Here is an 18,377-nt window from a genome sequence, read left to right as displayed (position 1 = left end):
AGTTTCTTAATTAAACATTTAATCCCTTATTTACCTTCAAAAACTTCATTGCTTTGTGGGATACATGACCACAGACAATTTCAAATCATTGTATTATATGTATTAAAAACTATCCTGACATTAGCAAATGACAACTTGAATTCAGCATTGCAATGACTAAAATAAGTTTCTGATATGTCAAAGTGGTAATGATGTGAAAAATTTCTTAAGGATAGAAAATTCTAGTTGGCAATAAATTTTATTGGAATCGAGGTAACTACAATTATTCAGAACATACTGGACGCATGCAATCCACACTAACATTAGTTTATTATTTGAATGTCATTTATTTCCTTAGCTAACTCCATTTGCAGAATTGCTCTTACTTGTAGGCTTACCTAGCGTACTCTTAAATACACCTATACTGTATGGCTCACGTGTTCATTGTTGTAGCGAGTTCTCACTAGGCAAAAACTGTGTTCTAAATTGCATATTTTATGTCTTTGTACCCTTACAAATTGAAGCACAATCACACCCATGGTGAAACCTCTGATAAACTTTAAATGCTGACATTAGGTCAGAGCTATCAACCTTCACAGCCAGATGCTGCTCTAACTCCATTTACAAGCTTGCAAATACTGAGCCAAACCTCAAATAACTGAGTACAGGAAGGCAATTAGCCTAGTGGCATGGTGTCATAACAGTACTCTTTCTCTCAATGTCAATCAAATAAAGAGCTGGTCTTTGACTTCAGGAGAGGGGTGGTGCATATGCTCTTGCTTACATAAACAGTGTTGAGGTCAAGAGGGTTGAGAAATTCAAGTTCCCAGGGTGACCATTACTAAGCTTATCCTAGTCCAACCATAAACACTGTGGCCAAGGAAGTGCACTAGTGGTTCTAATTCCTCAGGAAGCTAAATAAGTTTGGCATGTCCTCATTGACACTCACATTTTTTATAGATTTACCATAGAAAGCATTCTACTTGGATGTTTCATAGCTTGGTATGGGAACTGCTCTGCCCAAGACTGCAACACACTGCAGAGAGTTGCAGACACAGTTCAGCACAAAAACCAGCCTCCTCTCCATAGACTCTGTCTACACTTGCCACTTGGAACATAATCTAAGACCCACCCAACCTAGATGTTCTCACTTCTCCCCTCTCCCATCAGGCAAAAAATATAAAAGTCTGAAAGCACATATTACCAGGTTTGAGGACAGCTTCTATGCTACTGTTGTACGAGACTATTGAACCGTTCCCTTATACGATAAAATGGACTCTTGACCTCACAATCTATCTCAACATGGCCTTGCACCTTATTGTCTGCCTGCACTGCACTTTCTATGAAACACAGTCCTCTGTATACTTTTTTTCTTGTACTACCTCAATGTACTAATGTGATGAAATGACCTGTGTGAATGGCATGCAAGATGATTTTCCTGTACCTTGGTATATGTGACAGTATAAACCATTCTACTCTTTTCCTAACATTACAAACTGACAGAAGGATTGTGTAAAAGTTGCTGGAAAATGATGAACTTCCTTCATGGTGCAATTCACTTAATCCTTACTTTCATCTTTTAAGTCAAAGGATCCTATAAACTGTGGTACTGATGTACAATTACTAAGACACCTCACAGGAAAATCTGGGTTTGTAAAAAATACAATAATTGATTACAAGATGATAACATTAGACATAGGTACAGCTCTATACATACATGAAGATTAATATTTATAAGGGCATCTTCTTTCATATAGAATTAGTATATTTTGAAAAAAATTGGTTCCTTATACATTTGGGCAGCACTTCATTTGTCTACCATGGTATTATGACATCATAAACCTCATACTGAACATATTCAATATAGACAGAATTTTAAAAAATATCTTCTATTAAGTCACTTAGTGATACTTTTGAGAATGAATTGAAAGTGACTGAAGAGACTCACACATACAAATTTAAGAAAGATGGTACAACACTTATAGTATATATAGCTAGCAATATAGATTTGTGATCCCAGAGTAATGGTGTTTAAAAGAAGGGAGTATAGCTATAAGGTGAGAGGGGAAAGATTTAAAGTGAATCTGAGGGGCAATTTTCCACACTGAGATCAGTGTTTGTATAGAACGAGCTTCCAAGGGAGGTGGTAGAGATAGATATACTTACAATGTTTAAAGGACATTTCGAAAGGTACACAGATAGGAAAAAATTTGAGGGATATAGGCCAAATGCAGGTAAATAGAATTAACATAGAAAGGAAAGGACAATTTGGATCAAAGGGTTGTTTCCGTATTGTGTAACTGTTTGAAGCTGTATGGATCTATGCCTCTATTATGTTATGTGATGACTGTCAAATTGCATGACATACACTCAAAGCACAAAGCCCCTCACCATTCCACCACAATGTAAAGTTATGTAGTTACTGCAAATTAATGACAGATAATAATCTTGTATGGGTGGGGTTCAGAAAGTACTAAGTCACTCAAATCAGTGCAGCACCAGTCTTACTGTTGAAACTGCCAGATTTATCCAGCTCTAAAGAGTACACCTGATTTATAAAACCCAATGCAGTCACATGGCAGGACCATTAATGTAATAAACTGACGGCAATTTTCATCATTTATAAAGAATGAAACAAATTCAATACGACCTGAAAGCTCTGATCTAAAGAGGATAACCGAAACCAAATACTAACCTGGATTAAGTTAATGCTAAATGTTTTCTATGCATGGAAAAGAAGCACCTGGGTCACTGAGGTATTAAAATCTGAAGGTTTCTTTATGGATTTCTCATTAACTGAAGACCCAAAGATATGCAGTTTCATAACATCATATCTCCACATATTTTTGATTATCATTAAAAGCTCAGTACATGCATTATAAATATAATTTTACAAACACAAAAGAGATTCTGCAGATACTGGAAATCTTGAGTAACAAACAAAAATATAGTTCAGTCTTCATTTGTTACATTAATATAGTCACAAAAAATCACATTTCTTAACAACATTCATGAAATTGAAGATTTGTACTTGATTTACCTTCAATGCACAATAATTCAATATTTGTTTGTAGTCAAACCACTTAAAATTATAATGACCAGCAGGGCTACATTTTTTTTGATGAGGTTGAAGGTCTGATCTGGAGAACAACAATGTCACAGAGAGGAACTAAGAAATAAAGTTAGAGGGTTGGATAAAAATAAACAATAGGCTGGTAGGAACACAAAGAATAGGAACAGAAATAAGAACAGGTACCTTTAGCCGATGATCATTGCACTCAACTCCATGTTCCTCATTACCCTTGTAGTCCAAATACCTTAATGTTGAATATACCTGACATATCATTAATAGCTTGCTAGGATAATAAATTCTAAGGATTCATGACATTCAGGAAACATTTTCCTCCTCAAGTTTTAAATGATGTTCTCCCTGGTTCAGGAATCCACTGCCTTATCTAGCCCTGATGGAATTTTGCCTGACAAACCTTTTGGAATCTTTCAGGAAATAACAAGCAAATAACAATAAACAAAGAAGAATTGGTGGATGTTGTGTACTTCGATTTTCAGAAGACCTTTGACAAGGTGCCGCACATAAGGCTACTTAACAAGATGAGACCTCATGGAATTACAGGAAAATTACAAGATGGATAGAGTATTGGCTGATTGGCAGGAGGCAAAGATTAGGAATAAAGGGAATCTTTTTGATTGGCAGCCAGTGACTAGTGGTGTTCCACAAGGGCAATGCTGGGATTGCTTCTTTTTGGGTTGTATGTCAATAATTTGGATGATGGAATTGATGGCTTTCTGGCCAAGTTTGCAGATGATATGTGGGGGGCAGGTAGTGTTGAGGAAGCAGGAAGCTGCAGAAAGACTTGGACAGAGTAGGAGATTGGGCAAAGTAGTAGCAAATGGAATACTGTGTTTGAAAGTGTATTTATATACTTTGGTAGAAGGAATAAAAGCATGGACTATTTTCTAAGTGGATAGAAAATTCAAACATTCAAGATGCAAAGGGTCTTGGGAATCCTTGTGCAGGATTTTCCCGAAAGGTCATTTGCCGGTTGTGTCGGTGGTGAGGAAGGCAAATGCAATGTTACAATTCATTTCGAGAGGACTAGAATATAAAAGCAAGGATGCAATGCTAAGGTTTTATAAGGCACTAGTGAGGCTTCACATGGAATATTGTGGGCAGTTTTGAGCCCCTTATTTAAGGAAGGATGTGCTGACATTGGAGAGGGTTCAGAGCAGATTCATGAGAACGATTCCAGGAATGAAAGGCATATCATATGAGCAGCGATTGATGGCTCTGGGGCTTTACTCACTGGAAATGAGAAGAATTGGGGGGATCTCACTGAAACCTATTTAATGTTGAAAGGCCTTGATAGAGTGGGTGTAGAGAGGATATTTCATTGCCACAGCGGCTGTGGTCATTGGGTGTATATAAGGAGGTTGACAGGTGTTTGATTAGTCAGAGTGTGAAAGGTTACGGGGAGAAGGCAGGAGAATGGGATTGAGAGGGAAATGGATGACAAGGGAAGTCAAAGCTATTGTAAAAGCAAAAGAAAGCGCATACAATAAAGCAAAAATTTGTGGGAAGATAGAGGATTGGGAAGTTTTTGAAAACCTACAAAGAACAACTAAAAAAATTAGAAAGGAAAAGATGAAATATGAAAGCAAGCTAGCAGATAATTTCAAAGTGGATAGTAGATTTTTTTAAAGTATGTTAAAAATAAAAGAGAAATGCGAGTGGATATAGGACCGCTAGAAAATGAGGCAGGAAAAATAATAACAGGAGACAAGGAGATAAACTAAATGGGCATCTTGCATCAGTCTTCACTGTGGAAGGCATGAGCAGTGTTGCCTGATGTTGTAGTGTGTGAAGGAAGAGGAGTGAGTGCAGTTACTGTTACAAGAGAGAAGGTGCTCAGAAAGCTGAAAGGCCTAACGGTACGTAAATCACCTGGACCAGATGAACTGCATCCTAGGCTTCTGAAAGAGGTAGCATTAGAGATTGTGGTGGCATTAGAAATGATCTTTCAAAAATCACGGACTCTCGCATGTTAATGTTAATTAGCGGACTGGAAAATTGCAAATGTCACTCCACCCTTTAAGAAAGGAGGAAGGCAGCAGAAAGGAAATTATTGACCAGTTAGCTTGACCTCAGTGGTTGGGAAGATGCTAGGGTCAATTGTTAAGGATGAGGTGATGAGAGTACTTGATGACACAGGACAAGACAGCACAAAGTCAGCACGGTTTCCTTCAGGGAAAATCCTGCCTGATGAACCTGAATTCTTTGAGGAGATTACGAGTAGGATAAAGGGGATGCAGTGCATGTTGTATATTTGGACTTTCAGAAGGCTTTCGACAAGGTGCCACACATGAGGCTGCTTACTAAGTTAACAGCCCATGGTATTACAGGAAAGTTACTAAAATGGTTTGAGCATTTGCTGATTGGTAGGAGGCAGTGAATGGAAATAAAAGGATCCTTTTCTGGTTGGCTGCCAGTGACTAGCGGTGTTCCGCAGGGGTTGGTGTTGGGACCACTTCTTATGCTGTATATAAATGATTTAGATGATGGAATAGATAGCTTTGTTGCAAGTTTGCAGATGATACAAGATTGGTGGAGGGGCAGGTAATGTTGAGGAAACAGATAGGATGCAGAAGGACTTAGATAGATTAGGAGAATGGGCAAGAAGGGGCAAATGAAATACAATGTTGGAAAATGCATGGTCATGCACTTTGGTGGTAGAAATAAATGTGCGGACTATTTTCTAAATGGGGAGGAAATCTAGGAATCTGAGATGCAGAGCGACTTGGAGTCCTTGTGCAGAACACCCTGAAGGTTAACTTGCTGGCTGAGGCAGTGGTGAGGAAGGCAAATGCCATGTTAGCATTCATTTCAAGAGGTCTAGAATACAAGAGCAGGGATGTGATGCTGAGGCTTTATAAGGCACTGGTGAAGCCTTACCTTGAGTATTGTGAATTGTTTTGTGCCCTTCATCTTAGAAAAGATGTGCCGGCATTGGAGAGGGTCCAGAGGATGATTCCAAGCAACGAAAAGGTTATATGAGGAATGTTTGATGGTTCTGAGTCTGAACTTGCTGGAATTCAGAAGGGTGATGGTGGGGGATCTCATTGAAACCTTTCAAATGTTGAAAGGCCTAGACAGGGTAAATGTGGAAAGGATGTTTCCCCTGGTGGGAAAGTCTAGGACAAGAGGGCACAGCTTCAGGATAAAGGGGCGCCCTTTCAAAACAGAGATGTGGAGAAATTTCTTTAGCCAAAGAGTGGTGAATTTGTGGAATTTGTTGACACATGCAGCTGTGGAGGTCAGGTCATTGGTTGTATTTAAGGCAGAAATTAATAGGTTCTTGATTGGACATAGCATCACAGGTTACGGAGAGAAGGCCGGGAATTGGGGTTGACGAGGAGAAAAAACAAAGGATCAGCCACGATTGAATGGCGGAGCAGACCTGATGGGCCAGATGGCCTAATTCTGCTCCTATGTCTTATGGATCAAACATGATGAAATGGCGGAGCAGACTCGATAGCCAAATGGACTAATTCTGCACCTATGCCTTATGGTCTTAATTAGATCATTCCACTTTTTTTCAATTCCAGAGTCTGAAGGCCCAATCTGCTTAATCTTTTCTCATGACAATCCCTTCATTTCTGAGCTCCATCTAAGGCAAGTATTGTTTCATATTTGGCTTTAAAACATAGGGCATATACCCCTTTATTATAGTGGCAAATCTATGTCCTTTGACACCACAAGCAGGCACATGAGAACACCAAACCCTGAACTTTCTATTCCAAGTCATGTGCCATTAGGACTTGGAAATAAATCACTTTTCCTTTATCGTTACTTGCTATGTTATAGAATATAAATATTCCACATCTATATACTCATAGCTCTCCAGCATTTTCTCAAGAGTAATATTACTGTTGTATTGCCCTTGAGCAAGTGCACTAAATTGTAGCATCACCCATCTACTATTAGTTTTTTTTTTAAAGATCTGCAAAATATGTATCAATATTTTCCAAACTCTAGAAACTCTAACAAAAATGTCTTCTTCAGCAATGTTACAATTTTGGAACAATAGAAGGTTAATCCGCAACAGGCAGCTGTGGAAGCTAAGTCTTTAAGGATATTTAAGACAGAGGCTGATAGATTCTTGATTGGTCAGGGCATGAAGGGATACAGGAGATTGGGGCTGAGAGGAAAATTGGATCAGCCATAATGAAAGGCAGAGCAGACTCAATGGGCCAAACGGCCTAATTCTGCTCCTATATCTTATGGTCTTAATATAACGAGGCCTGCATAACACCCTTAGTATCTTAAAGAATTTTACAGATTTAAATTAATTCTCAAATACTTCAAAGCCACATTCATCAAAGGGAACGATGACGGTGAGAGTGACGTCTATTGTTATGGGCTTTTCACAATAAACATGGCAGTTGAGATAAATGAGCCCTTCTCATCTGTCATCATGGACCAAATGCTCACCACATTGGTGTTACAAGTGGAATTAGAAATTGACAGTGAAATTGAAGAGTTACGACATTGGATGGAACGCCTTAAGATCCGGGGAATAAGTTGAGGGGCCGAGCAGTATGCCTCCCCCACACCGGGCTCCCGAAGATGGGACGCCGACCCAGAGGGAGAACCTGGGAACCGACGAGGCAAGCATACCCAGGCTTCCCAATCCGGGGTACACAGTGGAGCACATCACCCACCTCCCTCACGGCCTGCGCTGCGGATCCCAAGACGCTACAGCCATGGGAGGATGGGCAACCCTATTGGCACCACCAACGCTGCCAGAGAAAGAAGACCAATGGGGCTCAGCAATTAACGCCACAAGGTGCACCCTAAAGCTCCTGAGGTACAATGGTACTGGCCACCTGGGGCCTTACCTGGTACAAATCAAACTTACTGCATGCCACAACGGGTAGAGCTCCACCAAGATGGGAAACTTGCCCTGGCACTGGAGGGGTAACCCCGCTGGACCTCCTCGACCTAACACCATTTGAGCAGCGACTACAGGCCCCTTGTAGTATCGCTGGAGCAGTATTTTGGGCAGAGGCTATTGGAGGAAGCAATGAAAGAAGAACTGGATAGCAGGCGTTGCCATGTGGGAGAAAGCCTGGGGCCATTCACAGCAAATCTCTGTCACTCAGCATTGCTATGCCCAGTTCCCTCCTGTGGCTCAGGAAGAGCTTGCCCTCCACAGCTTTGCAAAGGTGCTGACTCCAGAGTGCCTTTGGCAGCATGTTCACCTGGCATCACTATCACCACTGGCTGAGGTGCTGGCAGAAGCGGAGAGGACAGAAGCAATTTTGGCCCTGCAAGGCGTTCCAGCATCACCCTGCACACTGCTGAGGTGGAGGATAAAACTGATGAGGAGAAGCCAGTGAGACAGGTCTGACCAGTTCAGCACTGGCTCTGCCATGGGCCACAGAGCAATCTCTGCTACCAGTGTAGCGAGATAGGCCATGTGGCCCAGAACTGTCCTGCCATTGCAGAGGGCAGCGAATGGGAATCGCCAAGTGGGTGGCACCGCCCAAGACCTCCAGCAGATTCCCTCTGTTGGCACCTCTCCGGGTGGGTCATTTGGGTGAAGAGCAAGGCTTACACGAGGACTATGTGGTGGAGGGCAACAGATGCCATGCGTTGGTGGACATAGGGTCAATCGTCACCATCATTCACCCGGGTGGACAATGATGGCAGTCCAGCGGGTTATGGTCCCCGGCAACTGTGCGGTGATGCGAGGGAAGAGATGACTGTGTGTCGCAGAGGGGAAAAACACAGTGGAGCATGAGGTATGGTTAGCCAACATCCAGAACATCTGCATCATTGGCCTGGATGTGCTGTCCCACCAGGGACCCACGTGGATGTGTTGGGGGCAACACTCTACCTTGGTGCTGAAGCTGTGGCTCTCCGGCAGGACCGACTGGCCGCAGCAACAACCACCTCACAGCGGCCCTCTGCAGTGCAGCACACCCCATACCAGCCAACGCAACACAGTGGAATCAGGGGCCAGCGGTGGTGGTGGGACTTCAGGTGGCAGCCGGTGGCAAGGTAAACCTCCCCATCCTTGACCACCAGCAGCTGTGCAGCGAGCAGGACAGTGACCGCATGCTAGCTCAGATGAGGGGATGGCTGAGCGTGGGATGACGGCCTGAGTGGGCAGAAGTCTCTGCCCTAGAACCACAGACCAAAGCCCTATGCTTTCAGTGGGACATGCTGGAGGTATGCGATGAGTTGCTGTTCTGGTGGCGGCAGTTTTCCGACAGCGACAGGCATCTCCTGCAGCTGGTGGTCCCCCGGGGGCTCCATGCCACGGTGTTGCGGTTGGTGTACAGGCTGGTGGGGACTATCCCCAAGCCTGGAAGCCACTGGAAGGGACCAGGAGAGGAGCTCAATGGCATCTCCGATGTGGTACACTGGGTACGGTTGCCTAAGTGGTGGAAGGCAGTTGTGCTGCATCGGGACTGGCTGACAGTGTATTGCCACTTGTCCACCACCGACGCAACAAGGCTGAGAGAAGAAAGTTTGAAGTGACTCTTGCCTCACCAAATAGTGCCTCCCCTGGGTGGGGGGGGGGTTGCTACAGACTCTAGGGTTGCTGGGGACGGCTGACCCCTCAGGTGGGGGCTGTGTGGCACTCCAAGGGCATGGTCAGCAGCTCGCCCCAGCATTCCTATCAGCCAGTGCTACTTATTGCTCTCATTTTAAAATGTGTTTGTGGAATTATTGTGAGATACTCATTTATTGTTACATTTTAGCTCAGGTTATATAGTTGTTTGCTTGTGTGTTTGTGGGTCACCCTGGCTGTAACTGGGGTGTGTAATAATCACATCCCCTATCTGTATGTGACTGAGTTGGTTTTCACCAAGTGATGGTGCTCTGCCTGTTATTGTGCTCGTCACAATAAAAGTGCCAGTTGAGATAAAAGAGCTCTTCTTGTCTGAATGCTCACCACAATATGGTATTTTCTATTAATAAAATTTCAATCAGCTCAAGAAAGTTTAAGAAATCAAGATATCTTGCAAACATTTGGGGCCATTTAAAGGACTATTTATCTTAAGTTCTTATCTCCATTCCTAAATGACAATTACGATGATTCAATATGCCAAAGAAACAAGGATTCAGCAGAATATTAGAGAAACAAACTGAGACAGAAAAATTAGAAAAAGGAAAAATCGATGCAGTGGTCCAAGATTTTCCTGACAATTGGATATTATATCTATTAATACATCAACCCTTCTCTAATTCACTTTTTTCCTAGATGCCACACAGTAGTATAATAAATCCACTGAACCATGTTGATAGAGCATAGGATGTATGGCCCTGATGAGTTAAGAGGGTGTGCAACAAATGTCACCAGCGATCCAGTTAGTAAATCATCACAATTTCTAAAGATGTATAAGAGAATGTCAGAGTGCTACTGCAAGAGTAGCAACCTCTGCTAGTGCAATTTCTGATGCTATTAGCTGTGGCACTTGGTTTATTCAGCATTTCATAAATTGCTAAAAGTTTTATATAAAAGTTGAATCATTAGTTTGATTAACAGCTCTACATGTACTTCACTTAATTAAATACCATATTATGCATAAATCTCCTTAATTTATAAGGCTGAATCTGAAAGCTTCCATAGGACCCGATATAACAACTTTGAAAGAAACTTCTAAAATCTTGAGTAAAAAATAGTCATTTCAATTAATTGTCCAACTGACTGTTAAATGTGGCATGGTTTTCATAATATACAACCAGAAGTTAATTGTTGAATTGCTATTAAAACCACCGTACCAACTTCCATCTATCTTCTGGCATTCATTCTTGATAAAGAATACACCGTTTACTGCTTGGTCAACTTACTTTCTTATAAAGAAATCCAAACCTTAACTTACTCCTTTGTTGGTCAAAATACCAGTATGTCCAATTAAATAAAAATACTTTTCAATTCTGAATACAAGTTCACAGAAAACACAAAAGGTGTAATATTTTCTCAGTAGAAAAAAAATTATATTCATTAGCTCTTAATAACAGACCAATGTTGAAAATCTGAATAGATTTTTTTCTTTGTTTGACTGTGCTGGTTAAATATATGACAATGTCAATTTGCTCAGGCATATTGGATCATTTCTCCCAGTGACATCTTTTTGTCATAACGTGATTGTACAATCCTTAAAGGTAGAAACTTGCAAAGTAACAGAAATAATAAATTGTTTCAGTACTTTAAAAAACTGTATACTACCACGGTTCCATTGTTCAGATACCTATACTCTTAGAAAACTTGATCCTCAAAAAGCGATGCTAAGCTTCAGATTGAAAGTACACTTTCAACCTTCTGATGATATATTAAAATGTAATCTTTTCAAAAGAGATGTATTATTGCCAGAGACAGCAATAACAAGGACAGTACAGTGCATTACATGAAGTTTGATCAGCAAGATTGCCCATAGATATTTCTCGCACACATTTCAGTTGTACTCACCTGATACTGTAACCACGATGTACTGCTGTGGTGCTGTCACCGGTGAGAGCTGAGTAGAAGGTGGCGGCTGCTGCTGTTGTTGCGATACCTGTAGCTCACTGACATACTGTTTTTGGGATGGTGTTGCTTGCTGCTGCTGCTGTTGCTGTTGCTGCTGTGATGCCTGTGCACCAGTCTGCAAGTCTGTAACATACTGTTGCTGGTTTGGTTGTTGCTGTTGCTGCTGTGACTGTTGCGGCTGCTGTTGTTGAGCTGGCGGGAGTTCTGTAACATAGGCCTGTGTTGCCATACCAACCTCTGCAGGTGGTAGTGTTAAATGGAACTCTCCACCTTGTCCACTAAGAAAACAAAATAAGAATTTTTATTTAAGAACTTATCAAGACTCATTGACAATAACAAGCAATTTTGCACCATCTTTTATTATGTTTTAAGGGTTATGCCAACCCTTCCAAATTTAAAATTTGATAAATCTATTTTGCATGTATGTGCAACAGCAGCTACAGAATGACCAATCCATGTTGTTATTGTGCAATGCAATTTATAAATGCCAATTCCTTTGAATAGTAAGAATTTCTAAAATGTTGCATGATATAGATTTGATTGCAGAGTTGGATCTCTATAAACCAATTAAATAAACTCTCCTCTCCTATCAGATTCCTTCTTTTTCAGCCCTTTACCTTTTCCAACTACCACCTCCCAGCTTCCCATTTCATCCCCCCTTCCCCATCCCCCTCACCTATCTACCCATATAATACCCATCTACATCCCCCAACAGGGCAGCTTGCTTCTTGCTTACTGTTGCCCTGGTGTAACATTTCGATGATGCAAAAGAATGCAACAAAACAACCTTCTTGAGATGGCTTCTCTTTCAATTTTTTTCCATTGAAAGAACACAAACTATACTCCCACACTGTTACACCTTTCATGTGAAAGCAAATACCAGGTCCTGCTTTTAATAATCTGAGGTGTCCAATATGAGTTTCAACAAACAATATTGCCATGAGAAAACACTTTGGAAAGGCCCATTAATATTTGGATGAGAGCAGCAATGTACAAGAGATATATATACTGTCTACTCAAAAACGTAGCTTCAATCATGGTTATCTATCTTTGCTCCTGGCTCAAGTAAGCATTGAAAAAGTACAGTTGATCTCTGTAAACATTATACAGAGGTCAACATAAAGGATTTTGATTAATGTGCCCAGAACCTTCATATTCATATTACAATAACATAATCCAGGTTCAGAGATTTGTTCAAAGATTTATGCAGATATTCCAAGTAAGGGTAACACACCCACAGTGTACTAGACATCACATTTTTCTTTTGCTAACAACTGTTTTAATCTTACAGGCAAACTTTGTTTTTCAGTGTTGCTGTCACCTATACTTGTATTTTAATAAATAAGAATTCATGTTACCTTCAATAAGGAATGCTTTGTAATTGGTTAGTCTGAATCTTTCAACATTACATTACAGAGATTACATTACTCAATTCATCACAGAATAGCATTAATCGAGTGCAAGGCTGATCAGAATCAAACATTCTGACAATTAAAGAAGGTGGTGATTGAAAGTACCAAGTAAAAACAATTATCACCCATTATGCTCAGAACTTTCATCACACCACATGTTACATGAGGATTAACTGCTTTAGATGTTTGAAGCAAATCACTTTAAGGAATCCCTTTTACTGTTTTGTTAGATATTTTTAGTGCTTTTCCTCTAGGTACAGAAATATATTGTCTGCCAAAAAATTGCTATGTTATATTGTAATCTAAGGTATTATGGAAATTTATGCTACCCCTCTCTTGAACATTTCTTAAGGCATATCAGACAACTTTAATAAATGTTAGAAATCCAGAGCAACACACACAAAATGTAGGAGGAACTCAGCAGGTCAGGCAGCATCTACAGCCATGAATAAACAGTCGACATTTCAGGCCAAGACCCTTCTTCAGGACTGGAAAGAAAGGGAGAAGACACTAGAATAAAAAGGACACTATAACAGAAAGAGAAGGAAGTTTGGTTGAATACCTTTGCTCCATCCACCAAAAGCAGAATTCCCCAGTGGCTAACAATTTTAATTGCTATCCATTCCAATATGTCGGTCCAAAGCCTCCTCTTTTACCACGATGAGGCCACTCTCAAGATAAAGGAGCAATACCTCATATTCTGTCTAAATAGCCTCTCCTAGTGGCATGAATATCTATTTCTTCTTCCAGTAGTTGTTTTCTCCTTCCTCTTCCCTCTCTTCTATTCCCCACACTTTCCAATTACCTCTTCTCACCTACTTATCACCTCCCCCTGGGGCTTCACCTTCTTCCCTTTCTCCCATGGTCCACTCTCCTCTTTTATCAGATTCCTTCTTCTCCAGTCATTTACCTTTCCCACCCACCTGGCTCCACCTTATCACCTTTAAACTAATCCTCCTTCCCCTTCCCCCACTTTTTTTTAATTCCACTGTCTTCCACCCTCCTTTCCAGTCCTGAAGAAACGTCTCAGCCTGAAACGTCGACTGTTTATTCATTCCCATAGGTTTAATAACGGGAAGGTGAGATACCCAACAAAAAATATATATTTTGTTACAATTAAATGATTATTTATGACCAATTTCTAATGTGTGTTAACTAAAAGCAAAGGTCAGTTAAAAATTAGAATGTTGATTCAGCTACAAAGTAATTTCAAAAAATTACATTGATTTTCTATCTGCAATGCAAGAAAACGCTCAATGAAAATACATAAACAGGAAAGAATTGCATATCTATCAATGAATCAAAACATATTTATATTTTAAATAAAAAAGGAAAAATTCAAAATACTGCACAATGTATTGGTAGAATCATTGATTATGAAACAAATCAATTTCCAGTTTTAGTAACAGGTAGTCAGGATTTTAATTGCAGATGAGGATTGAACCACCACTGAGTAACCTTTACTCCTGCATTTAATTCTGATCCCTTCTCAAATGGGAATATACCAGGGAAGACGTAGCCCATTGATACATACTTGGGGATTAGGAATCATGGCTATTAAGATGATGATTTTGCAATAAGGTAACATCAGGTAAACAGAGCAAGAACTTGTCAGGTTATTGTCATGTGCTCAGTAGTATTAGGAGCCTGACAAGACAGGAAAGGTTTGACAACACTATAGAGGGAGAGATGGAATGTGTTGTTTGGCTTATTGGTGGATTCCTGATATTCATTAGCAAGAGATGACAGAGAAAAAGAGCTGGAGGGTCGGTAAATTTCCAAGTCTCTGAAAAATTACTTTGATTAATTCCTTGAAATATCAGCATTTTTCTTAAATGATCAATAGCTCAAACGCATGTATATAGATGATTTCCATATTATTTCTCCCTCACAGGAGGACTACTGACATGCTTATTTAAACAAAATTTACATTTGACTTTCTAATAGCAAAATTCTGAACATAAGTTTTTGATCTGAGGAAAGGACAGTAAGATGGTTAAGGTTTGCATACATTGAATGATAGGTCTTAATATAAAGAAAACACTCCTTCACTAAAATACTTTTCCTTTAAATACAGTAAAATTGATATCAAATAAAATTATTTTTCAAATACATAAAATTATTTAATATTACCCAATGGAAGAGACCTTCCATCGTCTACTACAGCATGATAAGCAATTACAGAAAAAAAAGCTTGCACAGGCCAGTGAAGTTGCTTTTGTCCCTCACCCCAAATAAAATCATTAAGTTTAATTTAATAGGCTTTATTTAAACATTCCATGATTACTTGTTTTAAATTAATATGGGATGGGATATCTGTAGAAAATATATTCTGACTTAAATAAATTTCTGATATAGTTCCACACACTTAACTGTACCAATAACCAGAGGTTCCCTTGCAAATACAGGTTGAGTACCCATTGTCCAAAATTCCAAAATATGAAAACCTCCAAAATCTAAAGTTTTTTTGAGCGCGGACCTGATGTCACAAATGGAAAACTCCACAAAGTGTTGTGATGTTCCCAGGCGATGCACAGGTCGCTGTGCATCACAGACAGTTCGGAGAAGTGACCTTACTATTCTAATGAACAGAAGTTAATGAAAAATAGAAAAACATTGCATAAAATGAAAAATGAAGATCTCGATAGTGTAGTGAAAGAGTGGATTTGTCAGCATAGGAGTAAATATATGCCTCTTAACAGCATGCTGATCATAAAACAAGCAAAGATCTATCTTGGTGAACTTAAAGTTGAAGGCAATTGTTTCACGCACAAAATTATTATTAATATTGTATAAAACTAACCCTCCTCTCATCGTAGTTGCTATGGAAAAGGTAGCTGTTTGAAATCAATATGAATCCAATATGAAGCCATTGTTGGAACCCGGTAATAGATGGGTTTGGGGTAGTCATTCAACTCTGACCATCTGTAGAGGACCTAACTCCATCAGTCAGACTGTGCTGCTACTGTGCACTGTTCACTCTGTGAGTTTCAAAGCAACTGTACAGAAGCTGTACATGTAATGTAAATAGATTTCGTGTTTAAACTTGGGTTCCATCCCCAAGTTATCTAATTATATAGATGTAGATATTCTAAAATCTGAAAATATCCGAAATCCGAAATGTGAGTCTAACTTCGTGTTTACTTTAAGCGAGGTATCCACATATCAGGTGATGACATATGCAATTCACGTATTTATAAATATAACCTGTAATTAATTATTTAAATGAACAAGACTACTTAATCATCCAATAAATACACAAGATTATTCAAATATTACTGAACTATTAAATACACAACACTCCTCCCTGCTTAACTATAAATTCCAACTCAATAGAGAATGTATCTCAATTACGTACCCAGTATACTATATAATGCAACTACTATATAGAGACATTTGACAGCATAATAAATTTTAAATTATCACATTCAGGCCTAAAGATTTAATTGCTGTGGGGGATTTTTTACTCTTGTGTGATAACATCTTTCCTGACAAGGGAGGTGAGACTTGTGGTTGTGAGACAGTCTCAGGTTCTGGTGTCTGCTCTGTGGTGGTGGTAAGTGTTGACTCTGAAACTGCAGGAAATAGTTCTGTCAGCTCTGGACATTTTCTCTTTCATTTTCTTTTTCTAGTTTGTGCATCTTGATTTTGTTAAGGTACATGAGACATCCCGCCCTGCAAAAACTCATTTCAGGGAGGTAGCACCATCAATTTGCGGGAGACTCCCAGAACTTCTGGGAGAGGTGGGATGTCTGCAATAGAGTAGCTCCTTAGCAGCTAGCCGGCTAGTTTAAATAACGTTAACTATGCTAATGAACGAATGACACCCGTTAAATACCTCAACATGTCTTTTACAGTCTTAACCCACCATGGGCAATAGAAAAGTCACTGTTGCAAACAGTGCAGCGAGCAACACTGTCATTATTTTTGACCCCTATTAGGCAGGGGTACACTTTAGTGTAGCCTGGGGTGATTTATATTTTCTTTTTTCTGGAACACTCTGCCATGGCGCGCTGTTGCTCTCTCTCTCTCTCTCTCTCACTTGCTTTCTCTCTCGCGCTCTCTCTTGCTTTCTCTCACTCGCTCGCTCTCAATAAAATTGATTTCTGTGATATTGTATATAATTTGCGGGCATCAGGGAGCCACTATTCATTTGCGGGAGACTCCCTGAACTTTCGGGAGAGGTGGGATGTCTGGGTACATTTAATTCACAAGGGTATTCTCTTATTAATCCTTCTATTGCTCCCTTTGTGATCTGATCTCTCCTCTTGGATTCCTTGTCCACATCAACTGACAAATCCTCTGTTTTCGTATCTACATGGACTTATTTCTTCTTTGCTTTCCATTCATCCAGTTGGGCTTTGGTCTTTGCATCTACTTTTACAAGCAGATTTTTGCCTTCTACTTGAAGTTTATGCAGAGTAGATTCTGGTTCTTTATACTCACTGCTGGAGTTGATTGTTAAGGATCTGGTTTCAGGGTACTTGGAGGCACACAATAAAATAGTCCGAGAGTGTGGTTTCCTTCGGGAAAATTTTGCCTGACAAATCTGTTGGAATTCTTTGAAGAAATAACAAGCAGGATAGACAAAGGAAAATTGGTGAATGTTGTATACAAGATTTTCAGAAGCCCTTTGACAAAGTGCCAAACATAAGGTTGCTGGACAAATAAAGAGCCCATCGTATTACAAGAAAGTTACTAGCATGGACAGAGCATTGGCTGATTGGCAGGAACAAAGAGAGGGAATAAAAGGAGCCTTTTCTGGTTGCCAGCCAATGATGGGTGGTGTTCCGCAGGGGTCTATGTTAGGACCACTTCCTTTTATGTGATATGTCAATGATTTGGATGATGGAATTGATGGCTTTGTGGCCAGGTTTGTGGACAATATGAAGATAGGTGGATAGGAGAGTGTGCGTGTCGAGAGTGTGTGTGTGTTGAGAGCCTGCGTGTCGAGAGTGTGCATGTCGAGAGTGTGTGTCGAGAGTGTGCGTGTGTCGAGTGTGTTTGACGAGTGTGTGTGTGTCGAATGTGTGTGTGCGCATCAAGAGAGTGCATGTGCGACCAGAGCGTGTGTGTGTGTGTGTGTTGTGAGTGTGTGTGTGGAGAGAGAGAGAGAGGGTGGGTAGCTGGGTGTGTGTGTGTGTGTGTATGTGTGTGTGTGGAGAGAGAGAGTATGTGTGTCGAGTGTGTATGTGTGTGTGTGGAGAGAGAGAGTGTGTGTGTGTGTGTGTGTGTGTGTGTGTGTGTGTGGAGAGTATGTGTGTGTGTGTCGAGTGAGTGTGTCTCGAGAGTGTGTGTGTGTGTTTCGATAATGTGTGTGCCGAGAGTGTGTGTGTGTTGAGAGCGAGTGTGTGTGTCGAGTGTGAGTGTGTGGGTCGAGCGTGAGTGTATGTCTCGAGTGTTTGTCAAGTGTGCGTGTTTGTTGAGT

General features: G+C 40.4%; 1 protein-coding gene across 7 annotated transcripts in view; it reads right to left on the bottom strand.

Annotated features, from left to right (window-relative positions):
* Positions 1-18,377, bottom strand: part of LOC134339478 (MHC class II regulatory factor RFX1-like) — a 197,211-nt gene that overhangs the window by 134,946 nt on the left and 43,888 nt on the right. For all 7 annotated transcript variants that reach the window (XM_063036020.1, XM_063036022.1, XM_063036027.1 and 4 more), the window contains one exon: positions 11,478-11,815. In XM_063036020.1, the coding sequence (XP_062892090.1) occupies positions 11,478-11,815 (338 nt within the window). The remainder of the gene's footprint in view (positions 1-11,477; positions 11,816-18,377) is intronic.

This window comes from Mobula hypostoma, chromosome 29 (genome assembly GCF_963921235.1).
Source record: "Mobula hypostoma chromosome 29, sMobHyp1.1, whole genome shotgun sequence".
NCBI lineage: Eukaryota > Metazoa > Chordata > Chondrichthyes > Myliobatiformes > Myliobatidae > Mobula > Mobula hypostoma.
This window is presented reverse-complemented; position numbering and strand designations above follow the sequence as displayed.